The sequence below is a fragment of the Rhinoraja longicauda genome, chromosome 5 (genome assembly GCF_053455715.1).
Source record: "Rhinoraja longicauda isolate Sanriku21f chromosome 5, sRhiLon1.1, whole genome shotgun sequence".
NCBI lineage: Eukaryota > Metazoa > Chordata > Chondrichthyes > Rajiformes > Arhynchobatidae > Rhinoraja > Rhinoraja longicauda.
In genome coordinates, this window is record NC_135957.1 from 12,298,194 (window position 1) to 12,312,053 (window position 13,860).

Here is a 13,860-nt window from a genome sequence, read left to right on the forward strand (position 1 = left end):
GTACTCATTGCTCTGTTAAACCGACTGGCCATGATTTAAGATGGGTATTCCATCTGATCTCCTCAAATGTATCTTCCAATCTTAAAGCTGGTGCAGTTGCATGGGTTTGATCCTGACCTTGGGTGCGTCTGCACGGAGTTTTGCACATTCTCCCTGTGACCGCGTGGGTTTTCTCTGGGTGCTTCAGTTTCCTCAAAGGTGTACAGGTTTGTAGGTTAATTGACGTCTGTAAATTGTCCCTATGTAGTGTGCAGGGTGGTATGTATGGGTGTTTGGTGTCTGGCTGTTGTGACTGTTTTCTCGCTGTATCTCTAAACAAAACTAAACATGCCAATATTCGTGGGGATGGAAAACAATTGTTCAGGAGAGTTAGCCAGCAAACAAACAGAGAACTGGACACAAAGTGCTGGAGCAACTCAATCGGTCAGACAGCATCTCTGGAGAAAATAGATATGTGGCGTTTCAGGTCTGGAGAAGGGTCACAATCTGAAACGTCACCTGTTCCTTTTCTCCAGAGATGTTGCCTGACCCACTGAATTACTCCAGCACTTTGTGTCTATCTTTGGTATAAACCAGCATCTGCAGTTCTTTATTTTTACATTGTGAAGTGTTGATGCCAGGTGCAAAGTTATAACCTGCCCCCATGTGTGTCTCGCACCGCAAAGGTTTGGACGTTTGTGGTATAAAAATAATTTGGCTTGTTGCAGCTCACAAGTCCATATTTATGACATGTTTTCTTTTTCACACACTATGATTCCCATTGGTGATCTTGTTGGTGACCTTTCAACCATTTATAAATGAAGTGGCAAAGCAATTCAGGCTGAACATGAATGATGTTGCAGCACCAGTAAAGTGTGAGGAATGAAATGGAGTTCAGAGCCTAATTTACTTACTAATGATGCAGATTCCAGAGGGTTTTGGTATGTCCAGGTGTTGTAGATGGAGCCAAAATGTTGAGAAACATATGGCTTTACTGGTAATGTGATTAGTTCAGGAAAAGTACTGTGAATAAAGGGCACAATGTTTTACAGCTAAATATATTCTATTAGTTGTAGTCAGTTTAGTTTATTGTCATGTGTATTGCAGTACAGTGAAGAGCTTTATGTTGCATGCCATCCAGTCAGCAGAACCATACACAACTCTAGAGAGAGTCGAGGACCAGAGCCCACAGCCTCAGAATAAAAGGATGTACATTTAGAAAGGGGATGAGGATGAATTTCTTTAGTAAGAGGGTGGTAAATATCTAAGGAAACGTTATTCCCTTTATCATGTAGCTGTACACCATGGACGGCTTGATCATAGTGCAAGATAAAGTCCATTAACATCCGATTAAAGAATTAAAGATAGTCCAAGGGTCTCCAATGATGTAGATGGGAGGTCAGGACCACTCTCTCGTTGGCAAGAGGACGGTTCAGTTGCCTAAGAATAGCAGGGAAGAAACTGTTTGAGAATATGGAGGTATGCGATTTCGCTCTTCCATACCTCTTGCCCGATGGGAGAGGGGAGAAGATAGAGTTACCAGGGTGAGACTCGTCCTTGTCTATGCTGGTAGCTTTGCCGAGGCATTGTGAACTGCAGACGGAGTCCATGGAAAGGACATTGGTACAGAAGGATGTAATTAAGGTTTCAAGGTTCCAGGTCAGCTTTATTGTCTCATGTACCAATTAAGGTACAGTGAAATTTGAGTTACCGTTAAGCTGGAAAGAATGCAGAAAAGAGAAAGGGAATAACGGTTAGTACAAGATAAAGATTCTGTTGGGTTCTCCGCTGTTGCAAGTCTTTGTTCTGTCCATTGTGAAGTATTTAACACTGCAAATTTCTTATTCACAGGCTTTGATCTGATGACATGCGAGGATCCAGGAATCCCAAACTATGGCTACAGGTTACGGGACGGAGGGCACTTTGCTGACACGGCAATCTGGTACAGCTGCAATCCTGGATATACGATGCATGGGAGCAACACCTTGACCTGCCTCAGTGGAGATCGCAGAGTGTGGGACAACTCTTTGCCTTCGTGCATAGGTAAAACCAATGAAGCTCAGCCAACAACATCCCAAAAGTGAACCGTTGCAACCGTTTCAGTGTCAGGGGGTAGAGTGGATGTGGAGAGGATGTTTCCACTTGTGGGAGAGTGTAGATTAGTGTAATGGTGTCACTCATGTTATGTGTCGTGCTTTTGTAGTTACGCCCCTTTAGCTTTTGAGTGACCACTGCTTGTGAGATTCGGGTTAGTGTAAGTGGAACATGCAGGCGTGAGGTCGTGCCTGCTATGTAGTTAATAAAGTCTTTGGATCGTTATCCAGGTGTAAGGCTTCTGTTATTATACGGTCTGCACAACAGAGAGTCTAGGACCAGAGGCCATAGCCTCAGAATAAAAGGACATACCATTAGAAAGATTAGGAAGAATTTCTTTAGTCAGAGGGTGGCGAATCTGTGAAATTCTTTGCTCCAGACAGCTGCGGAAGTGAAGGTGATGGATATTTTGAAGGTGTTGATAGATTCTTAATTAGTAGAGGTGTCTAATTAATTATGAGGAGAAGGCAGGAGAACGGGGTTGAGAGGGAAAGATAGATCACCGTGATTGAATGGCAGAGTAGACTAGAAGGGCTGAATGGACTAATTCCGCTCCTAGAACTTAAGCACATTTAATTAGTTCATGCCCGGGAACTCAACTGCATAATCCACAGTTTCATGTTTTACTGATGTATCCGTGTGTAATTTTGTTTGTGTTCTTGAAGGCACATTTGGAATCTAAAGAGAGGTCATAGGTTTACGCAGGGTGGCACTGTGGTGCAGCGGTAGAGTTGCTGCCTCACAGCATCAGAGACCTGGGTTAGATCCTGACTGTAGCTGCTGTCTGTACGGAGCTTGTGTATTCCTCCTGTGACCACGTGGGTTTTCTCCTGATGCTCCAGTTTCCTCCAAAGACATGGAGGTTTGTAGATTAATTGGCTTCGGTAAAATTGTCCCCTAAAATTGTGTGGGAAAGTGCTAGTGTGCAGGGATCGCTGGTCGGCGTGGACTCGTTGGTCCGATGGGCCTGCTTTCATGCTGTATCTCTAAAGTCTAGAGGTCCTTCTGCAGTGGTACAGTGCTCTAGTGAGACCGCACCTGGAGTACTGTGTGCAGTTTTGGTCTCCAAATTTGAGGAAGGATATTCTTGCTTTTGAGGGCGTGCAGCGTAGGTTTACTAGGTTAATTCCTGGAATGGCGGGACTATCATATGTTGAAAGACTGGAGCGACTAGGCTTGTATACACTGGAATTTAGAAGGATGAGAGGAGATCTTATCGAAACGTATAAGATTATTAAGGGGTTGGACACGTTAGAGGCAGGAAACATGTTCCCAATGTTGGGGGAGTCCAGAACAAGAGGCCACAGTTTAAGAATAAGGGGTAGGCCATTTAGAACTGAGATGAGGAAAAACTTTTTCAGTCAGAGAGTTGCGAATCTGTGGAATTCTCTGCCTCAGAAGGCAGTGGAGGCCAATTCTCTGAATGCATTCAAGAGAGAGCTGGATAGAGCTCTTAAGGATAGCGGAGTCAGGGGGTATGGGGAGAAGGCAGGAACGGGGTACTGATTGAGAATGATCAGCCATGATCACATTGAATGGCGGTGCTGGCTCGAAGGGCCGAATGGCCTCCTCCTGCACCTATTGTCTATTGTCTAAATGTAAGATTGAACCCCCCAATTTTTTAGCTGTGAATGCCCGCAGTACACACTGGTGACATCTTTTGGTGCTGCCCATGATCTGGAGCTACAATGACTGTGACGATCGCTGGTCAATCCAAAAGAAAAGAGGAGGACACCAAGGCTGACTTGCCGAGGAGGTCAAAGAAGGACAAAAGGGTTGTGGCCAGGAAGTCCCCCACCTGCTTCCCACAATAGTCTGCCAGGAGCAGTCACCTACCAACCACAGTGGGGACATTATATATTTTAGTAGTTGTGCAGGAAGGAGCTGCAGATGCTGGACACACCAAAGGTAGACACAAAATGCTGGAGTAACAGTGGGACAGGCAGCATCCCTGGACAGAAGGAATGGGTGATGTTTTGGGTCGAGACCCTTCTTCAGACTGAGAGTCAGGGGAGGTGACACAGAGATATGGAAGGGTAAGGTGTGAAAGTCGAGCTACAGGATATAGAAGTGTACAGCTCAGGAACAAGCCCTTCAGCCCACAATGTCTATACCGACTGTGATGCCAAGGCAGACTTTTCTCATTTGCCTGCACATGATCCACAGCCCTCTATTTCCTGCCACAAAGCCTCTTAAATGCCACTACCTTATCTGCTACCATCACTACCCCAATTTACAATTATACCAAGCTAATTAACCTACAAACCTGTACACCTTTGGTGTGTGGGAGTAAACCAGAGCAAATGGAGAAAACCCATGCGGTTACAGGGTAAACATGTCAATTCCAGACAGACAGCACCCTTAGTCGGGATCGAACCCGGGTCTCTGGCGCTATAAGGCAGCTAATCTATCGCTGCACCACCATGAGGTGGAAAAATAGCTGAGTAATTACACATTGTCCCAACGGTGACAAGGATTGTTTGTCCATCAATAATCAGAGCAATGAGTTGGAATGAGTATGATTGAAATAAGTTTCTGCTGTTGTTATTGATTGTCTGATCATATTTTTTTTTCAAAGAAGCAGCATTTGCAAGGTCAAAAGAAAAATTGATACTGATGACAGCAGGTCATTAAATATCTCATTAAGAAAGATAGATGAATATCTATTATTTTAGCTGTTAGTTGTTGCAAGCCATGCATACTATTTCAATACCAATCAATAGTCTGCACTTTTTGGGATTTTGAATTAAACATCTGTGGAATTAATTGCCACAGACGGCTGTGGAGGCCAAGTCATTGGGTATTTTTAAGGTGGAGATTGACAGATTCTCGGTTAGAGTCTAGAGTGTCAGAGTGTTTTATTGTCACGTGTCCCAAACAGAACAATGACATTCTTACTTGCAGCAGCACAACAGAATATGTAAACATAGTACTCTGTCAACAATATAATACAAGAAAAGAGGATTACTACATGCACACGCGCAGACACACAAGCACACGCATATGCACATGCACACTCACAAACAGACGCATGCAGAGACACGCACACACATACTGTATATATGTGTGTGTGTGTGTATATATATATACACACACATATATAAACACACATATATACATACAGATGCTCCCCGACTGACGATGCTTCGAGTTACAATATTTCGACTTTGCGATGGTGCAAATGGCAGCTACCCATAGTGAGCTCGCTTCCGGCCACTTGATCAGCCGTATTAAATGCATTTAGACTTACGATATTTTGGGTTTCCGATGGGTTTCTCGGAACGTAACCCCATCGTAAGTTGAGGAGCACCTGTATGTGTGTATATTCACGTACATACATACATATTATACATAGACATGCATATTAATGCAGATTAGTACGGGTGTCAAACATTATGGCAAAAGACTGGAGAATGGGGTTGAGAGGGAAAAATAGGTAAGCCATGATGGAACGGCGGAGTGGACTTGATGGGCCGAATGGTCTAATTCTGCTCCGATGACATGTGACCTTATGAAACATGGGTGTGGCGTGATGTGCATTTGTAATTCCCTCTCATGATGGAGGGGTGGGTTGATTGTTGTTTTGTGTTGATCTTTCAGCTGAGTGTGGAGGCCACTTTAAAAGTGCAGCGGCTGGGAGGATTCTGTCTCCTGGATACCCAGCTCCGTATGACCACAATGTCCACTGCACCTGGATAATCGCAGCTGATCCGGGGAAAACAGTCAGGTACGACAAAGGTTCCATGTAGAAACAAGGAAATGCAGATGCTGGTTTACGAGCGGTCTAATTACCACCTGACCACTATTGCTGCTCTTCTGAAGATCAGATTCAGTTTCACCTCTCTAGAAATACCATTCCAGATGGAGTCATTGAGCTATTCAGCACTGAAACAGGCCCTTCGTCCCACCTTGTCCAGTCAGACCAAGTTGGCATTCTGGATCAGAAACTAATATGTTCTGATTGCAATGACTTAATTGGATTTATTGCCCCTTGCTGGAAGTAGCCCATAAATATTTTATTCACACCCAATTGAACTCACAGCTCCCCTATTACTAAGTCTTAGCTGATCCGGGGAAAACAGTCAGGTACGACAAAGGTTCTATGTAGAACCCAAGGAACTGAAGATGCTGGTTTATGAAAAGAAAGACATAAAGCGCCAGAGTAACTCAGCGGGTCAGGCAGCATCTTTCATGAACAAGGACTGGTGATGTTTTAGGTCAGGACCCTTATTCAGACTGATTGTGGTGACGTGGGGTGAGGGGAAGGAAGCTGGAAGAGACATGGGGGTGGGACTAGGCCTAGTAAGTGATGGACACAAAATGCTGGAGTAACTCAGCGGGCCAAGCAGCATCACTGGAGAAAAGGAATAGGTGACATTTCAGGTGGAGACCCTTCTTCAGAGATGGATACAGATGACAGATTGGGCGGGGGGAATGATAGATAGATGTTTGGACAAAGGCCAGTGATGAAGAGACAAAAAGGTGTGGGGCACAAAGAAATGGTAGGGGAGGGAGGGAGGGTTGGGGGAAGGGAGGCAGGATGGTTCTTAGTGGGTTAGTTACCTGAAATTGGAGAATTCGGTGTTCATACTGCTTGGTTTTGAGCTACCCAAACGGAGTACGAGGTGCTGTCCTTCCACTTTGTGTGTGGCCTCACTCTAACAATGGAGGAGGCCCAGGACAGAAAGGTCGGTATGTGAATGGGGAGGGGAATTAAAAATGGTTGGCAACCGGGAGATCCAGCATTTGGTCCTTGGCCATCATGGTGTTCAAACTTCCTTGAGAGGTGGAAATTCGATCCTAGTCATGACGTTTTATTTTGCTTTGATTTAATGGAAATATATTTGATGGATTGCAAATGCAAATATCAAAATGTTGGTTTAATCTATTTCTGGTTGTCATTGAAGTGAAGTGCCTGTTATGAAGACAGAGTGGGAAAGAGAAAAGTATTTGCTAATCATTTGAGTAGTTGCAGAAGTTAAATACTTGCAGGAGACGCAAGGATCTGCAGATGCGGGATTCTGGCCCAAAACACAAAGTGCTGGAGTACAATAGACAATAGGCAATAGACAATAGGTGCAGGAGGAGGCCATTCGGCCCTTCGAGCCAGCACCGCCATTCAATGTGATCATGGCTGATCATTCTCAATCACTACCCCGTTCCTGCCTTCTCCCCATACCCCCTGACTCCGCTATCCTTAAGAGCTCTATCCAGCTCTCTCTTGAATGCATTCAGAGAATTGGCCTCCACTGCCTTCTGAGGCAGAGAATTCCACAGATTTACAACTCTCTGACTGAAAACGTTTTTCCTCATCTCCGTTCTAAATGGCCTACCCCTTATTCTTAAACTGTGGCCCCTGGTTCTGGACTCCCCCAACATTGGGAACATGTTTCCTGCCTCTAACATGTCCAACCCCTTAATAATCTTATACGTTTCGATAAGATCTCCTCTCATCCTTCTAAATTCCAGTGTATACAAGCCTAGTCGCTCCAGTCTTTCAACATTTGACAGTCCCGCCATTCCGGGAATTAACCTAGTAAACCTACGCTGCATGCCCTCATTAGCAAGAACCTTGGTGGGTCAGGCAGCATCTGTGGAGGGAATGGATAATGACGTTTCAGGTTGGAAACCTTCTTTAGACTATGTTGCCCATGCATTACCGCCACAGATGTCGCCTGTCCCGCTGAGTTATTCCAGCAATTTGTTTAAATCCTGGCAGACTCCAGCGTTACATAAGGTTTCCATTCTTGAGAATTCTATTCTAAAGCCGCTACCTCACAGCGCCAAAGACCCTGGGTTTGATCCTGACCTCCCTGTAACCATGTGGGTTTCCTCCGGGTGATGCAGTTTCCTGCCACATATCTAAAATACAGTGTATGTGGGTTTGTGGGTCCATAAAGTATCCGGAGTTTGTAGGGAATGTAGGAGAAAGAGGGATAACATAGAACTAGTCTGAATGGGTGATGATTGATGGTCGGCATGGACTCAGTGTGCCAAAGGGCCTATTTACATGCTGTATCTTTTAACCAATTTTATTCAAAACTATCCAAAAGCCGATTTCTCCCCAAGTTAGAAGTAACCATTTCAACAACTACCAGTATTGTATCACTCAAAGTTCTTTTGCTATATTCTTTCATTGCATCAAATAAACATCTGAGCACAGCCCATAATGAAGCTAATTTAATAAATACTTTATCACTTATTAATGAATACCATGAACTGTTTTATTAATAATATTATTAAAAGCTTGAAAATGCTTTTAAAAGCATTTTCAAGCTCTGAATATTAGACCTTTGCATAATTTTGGATTTGCATAAAATTAGATTTCCATAATTTAGTTTAGTTTAGAAATACAGCTTGGAAACAGGCCCATTGAGTCCACACTGACCATTGATCACCTGCACATTAATTTCATGTTATCCCACTTTCATAGCCTATACACTAGTGGCAATTTTACAGGCCAATTAACAGATAAACTTGCACATCCTTGGAGCGCGGGAGGAAACCAGAGTACCCAGAGGAAACCCACGTGGTCACAGGGAGAACCTGGATGGCACCTGTGGTCAGGATTGAACTCGAGTGTCTGGCGCTGTAAGGCAGCAACTCTACCGCTGCACCACCGTGTCACCTCAAATGAAGTCATTCATAAAGTAGGGAGTTTCTATTATCAAATTATAAGGGAGAATACATTTCTGTCATGTCTTCTGCAGCTTTTTCAATGCTTTGAAGTTTTTTTTCCAACGTAGGAAGTCTAATTTGTGCAAAAATTAGTCCCAGTTTTATATTTGTCCCACATACAACTGCACAGTGAGATTATTTTTGCATATATTACACGTGCTGCCGCCGCCATTTCTGGCACCATTATTCAAAGTCCGGTTGGCCCGCACGCTCGATGTACTGAAGCAATGTTCCTCTCATCTCCTCAACATCCCTCTCCTCTACTTGATCTCAATGGTTCAATGGTTCTTTTTATTATCACGAGGATGTTGCCAGGACTCAAGGGCCCGAGGTGCAGGGAGAGGTTGAGCAGGCGAGAACTTTATTCCTTGGAGTGCAGAAGGATGAGGGGTGATCTCATCGAGGTGTAGAAGGTCATGAGAGGAATAGATAGGGTAAATGCACAGAGTCTTTTATCCAGAGTTGGGGAATCATGGTGAGGGGGGAAAGATTTAATAGAAACCTGAGGGGCAACTTTTTTTACGGACAGTTGTACATTGAGCTGCCCGAGGTAGTAGCGGAATGTGCTATTGTTATGTTTAAGAAAAAATGTTTTTGACATGTATAGTTCATGTCATAGGAGCAGAATTAGGCAATTTGACACATTGAGTCTATTCCTCCATTCAATCATGGCTGATCTATCATTTCCTCTCAACCCCATTCTCCTGCCTTCTCCCCATAACCTTGACACCTGTACTAATCAAGAATCTATCTATCTCTGCCTTAAAAATATCCATGGACATGGCCTCCACAGCCTTCTGTGCCAATGAATTCTACAGATTCACTACCCCCTGACAAAAGCAATTCCTCCTTGTGTCCTTTCTGAAGGTATTCCCTTGTATTCTGAGGCAGTGCCCTCTGGTCTTAGACATTAGTGGAACGATCCTCTCCACATTCACTCAAAACAGGCCTTTGACTATTCAATGTTTCAATGGGGTCCACCCTTCATGCTTCTAAACTCCAGCGAGTACAGGCACAGTGCCTTCAAATGCTCATCAAATGTTAACCCAATCATTCTTGGGATCGTTCTCCTCCCCTGGACCCTCTCCAGAGCCAGCACATCCTTCCTCTGATACGGGGCCCAAAATTGCTCACAATATTCCAAATGTGATCTGACCAGCGCCTTATAGAGCCTCAGAATTACATCCATGTTTTTGAATTCTAGCCCTCTCCAAATAAGTGCTAACATTGCATTTGCCTTCTTGCTACTGATTCGACTTGCAAACTAACATTTTGGGAATGGGGTACTGATTGTAGATGATCAGCCATGATCACATAGAATGGTGGTGCTAGCTCAAAGGGCTGAATGGCCTACTCCCAACTGAATCCTGTACACCAGTACTCCCAACTCCCCTTGCACCTCTGTTTTGTGATTTTTTTCTCATCCTTCGAATTTCTAGTAAATACAAGCCCAGTCGTCCCATTCTTTCATCATATGACAGTCCCGACATCCCGGGAATTAACCTTGTGAACCTACACTGCACTCCCTCAATGGCAAGAATGTCCTTCCTCAAATTAGGAGACCAAAACTGTACACAATATTCCAGGTGTGGCCCCTGTACAACTGCAGAAGGACACCTTTGCTCTTATACTCAAATCTTCTCATTCTGAAGGCCAACATGCCATTAACTTTTTTCACTGCCTGCTGTACCTGCATGCTTACTTTTAGTAACTGATGTACAAGGACACCCAGGTCTCGTTGCATTTCCCCTTTTCCCAATCTGACACCATTCAGATAATAATCTGCATTCTTGTTCTTGCCACCAAGTGGAAAACCTCACATTTATCCATATTATACTGCATCTGCCATGCATCTGCCCACTCACCCAACCTATTCAAGTCACCCTGCATCTTCATAGCATCCTCTTCACAGTTCACACTGCCACCCAGCTTTGTGTCATCTGTAAATTTGCTAATGTTACTTTTAATTCCTTCATCTAAATCATTAATATATATTGTAAATAGCTGCGATCCCAGCACCGAGCCTTGCGGCACCCCACTAGTCACTGCCTGCCATTCTGAAAGGGACCCGTTAATTCCTACTCTTTGTTTCCTGTCTGCCAACCAATTCTCTATCCATGTCAATACCGTACCCCCAATACCATGTGCTTTAATTTTGCCTACTAATCTCCTCAAGCTTGACAATATCTTTCCTCTCACACAGTGCCCAGAACTGAACACAATATTCTAAATGTCTCACCAACGTCTTATATAACTGCAACATGACCTCCCATCTTCTATACCAAAGCCTTTTTGACTACCTTATCTACCTGCGACTCGACCTTCAAGGAACCATGCACCTGGACCTCCCAACCTGTCCAAGTCCTTCTGCAGTCCCTGCTTTCTCTACTCCACCTATCTTCATATCACCTGCAAACTTGGCCACAAAGCCTTCAATTCCCCCATCCAAATCATTGACATGAACCGTGAAGAGTAATGGCCCCAGCGCCGACCCCTGGGGAACTCCAACCAGAAAACATCCCCTGCTGTTGATGTTAGTATTTTCCCTCTGATAGGCTGGTTTTAGAGGGTTATGGGCCAAGCGCAGGCAGGTTGGACAAGTGTAGATGGGTCATGCTGGCTGGCATGGGCTAGTTGGGCCGATGGGCCTATTTTCACGTTGTACGACTCAATGATTGAATGATGTGTATCAAGATACGTTGAAATTCTTTATTGTATGCAGTTCAGTAAGATTATTGCCCTACCTAAGTACAATCCCCGATGAAGTACAGAATGGATAGAAACAGCCCACTGAGTGCATATGCAAGAGTGCGCCAGGTTTTGGTGCCATTTCCAAAGTCCCATCTGCAGCTGGCCATAAAGGCTCGTGGCGGCCATCGCCTCTGTCTGGATCGTCGTCCCTCTCCTTGCCCAGCCAACTTCGTGCCCCAGGGGGTGTCCCCCCACAGCCGACCTTGAGGCCCCCCGGTTTTTCTTCGCGCCCCTTTGTCCAGCGTCCGCTGCTGTTGCGACTCCCTCCACTCTCCTCTCCGGTTTCCAGTCTCTGGGGCGAGCAGGAGACGAGCCTCGGCAGGGGCTCCCACTCTAGGCGGGTTGCCCAGTTCCACGGCAGGTGAGCCAGGCCTGTGGCCCGACAAGAGTTATTTTCTATTATGTGGTGCTGAATAGTCAGGAAGAACCAGACTCTTCTTGGCAACATTTTGGAAGAAGGGAACAGAAGACGAGAAAGGGCCAGGTAATGGACATGAAAGCACTAAAAAAAACCTCAATGACTAAGATTTATAAGGATGTTGCCAGGGCACAAGGGTCTGAGCTTTTGGGAGAGGTTGAGCAGGCTTGGACTCTATTCCTTGGAGCACAGGAGAATGAGGGGTGATTTTATAGAGGTGTATAAAATCATGAGAGGAATAGATCGGGTAGATGCAAATCTCTTGCCCAGGTGAATCAAGAACCATAGGACACAGGTTTAAGATGATTGGGGAAAACATTTATAGGAATCTGAGGGGTAACATTTTCACACAATAGTCAATAGTCAATTTATTTGTCACATACACATAAATGTGCAGTGAAATGAAAAATTACCCACAGTTCAACAATAAGACCAGTAAAAATAAGCAATAAAAATATGCAATAACACATACAATCATAAACCAACACCAAACAAAAGAAACATCCATCACAGTGAGTCTCCTCCAGTCACCTCCTCACTGTGATGGAAGGCCAGAATGTCTTTTTCTCTTCCCCTGCCATCTCCTCCCGCGGTCAGGCTGTTGGAGTTGCCAAGTCGGGGCGGTCGGGGCTCCCGACATTGAAGCCCCCGCCGGACGGTGAAAGGGTGGTGGGTATATAGAACGAGCTGCCAGAGGAGGTAGTTGAGGCAGGGACTATCCCAACGTTAAAGAATTAGACAGGTACATGGATAGGACAGATTTAGTGGGATATGAGCCAAACACAGGCAGGTAGGACTGGTGTAGATCAGGCACATTGGTCGGCGTGGGCAAGTTGAGCTGAGGGGCCTGTTTCCATGCTGTATGACTCTGTGATGCTCTACGATTCCATGGCAGCGAGACTCAGAAAAAACAAAATAACATTTTTTGAGCAAAAAAATCTACCTTTGATCCCGCTGAGTTCCTCCAACAGTTTACTCTTTGCTCAAGGTTTCACTATCTTCAGTCTCTTGTGACTCATGTCTCTGAAAAGAGCCTTGTATGTTGCAAGGCAAGCAGAAAACCTTGTGCAGAAATGAACTGTGGATGCTGGTTTATACCAAAGTGCTGGAGTAACTCAGCGGGTCAGGGAGCAAGGGTGGGTGACCTTTCGGTCGGGACCCTTCTTCAGACCTCTCAGAGCTTGTGTAGTATGCAGTGAAGCAGTTGTCTTGAATGTCTAATGGTGCAGAGGTGTAAACCAACCAGTATTAAATGATTTGCTTCCTGATTCAATTTTCCAATCTCAAATTATTCGCCCGGGGCTTCAGAGCTCCAGTAAAGCAATTTGGCTCTCTTATTGATGACATAAATTAGAACACTTTTTGTACAAGCAGCATCCGACTTATTATTTTGTTAACGGAATTAATGTAATTAGCTTCCAGCGGACTGTGCTAGACATCTTGAGCATCATCAAATTGCAGACTTGAAGTGTCAGGGAGTGAAGTGCTATCCAAGGCAAATGAGGTTCCCTGCATTCTCCTTCGCCCTTCTGATGCATGTGGGATGCGAGATGGAGGTCGAGGGTGGAAGGGTGGTTGGGGAAGAACGTGGTAGATAACAGGGGTGGCGCAGCGGCAGAGCTGCTGCCTTACAGCGTCAGAGACCGAGGTTCGATCCTGACGGGTGCTGACTGTATGTTCGTATGTTCTCCCTGTGACTGTGGGCTTTCTCTGGATGCTCCGGTTTCCTCCCACATCCCAAAGACGTGCAGGTTTGTAGGTTAATTGGCTTCAGTAAAGACTGTAACTTGCCCCTGGTGTGTAGGATAGTGCTAGTGTACGAGGATTGCTAGTCGGCACGAACTCGGTGTTTCCACGCTGTATCTTTAAACTAAAGTAAACTAAACTAAATAAAGCTAACAATCATGATCCCAGTCCAGAAACACCTGACCCTTTCGTGT

The 13,860-nt window shown here is 44.9% G+C and overlaps 1 protein-coding gene across 1 annotated transcript in view; it reads left to right on the forward strand.

Annotated features, from left to right (window-relative positions):
* LOC144593406 (CUB and sushi domain-containing protein 1-like) overlaps positions 1-13,860 on the forward strand; it is a 1,892,487-nt gene that overhangs the window by 1,464,913 nt on the left and 413,714 nt on the right. The window contains exons 24-25 of the mRNA XM_078398909.1: positions 1,831-2,022; positions 5,674-5,800. Of these exons, the coding sequence (XP_078255035.1) occupies positions 1,831-2,022; positions 5,674-5,800 (319 nt within the window). The remainder of the gene's footprint in view (positions 1-1,830; positions 2,023-5,673; positions 5,801-13,860) is intronic.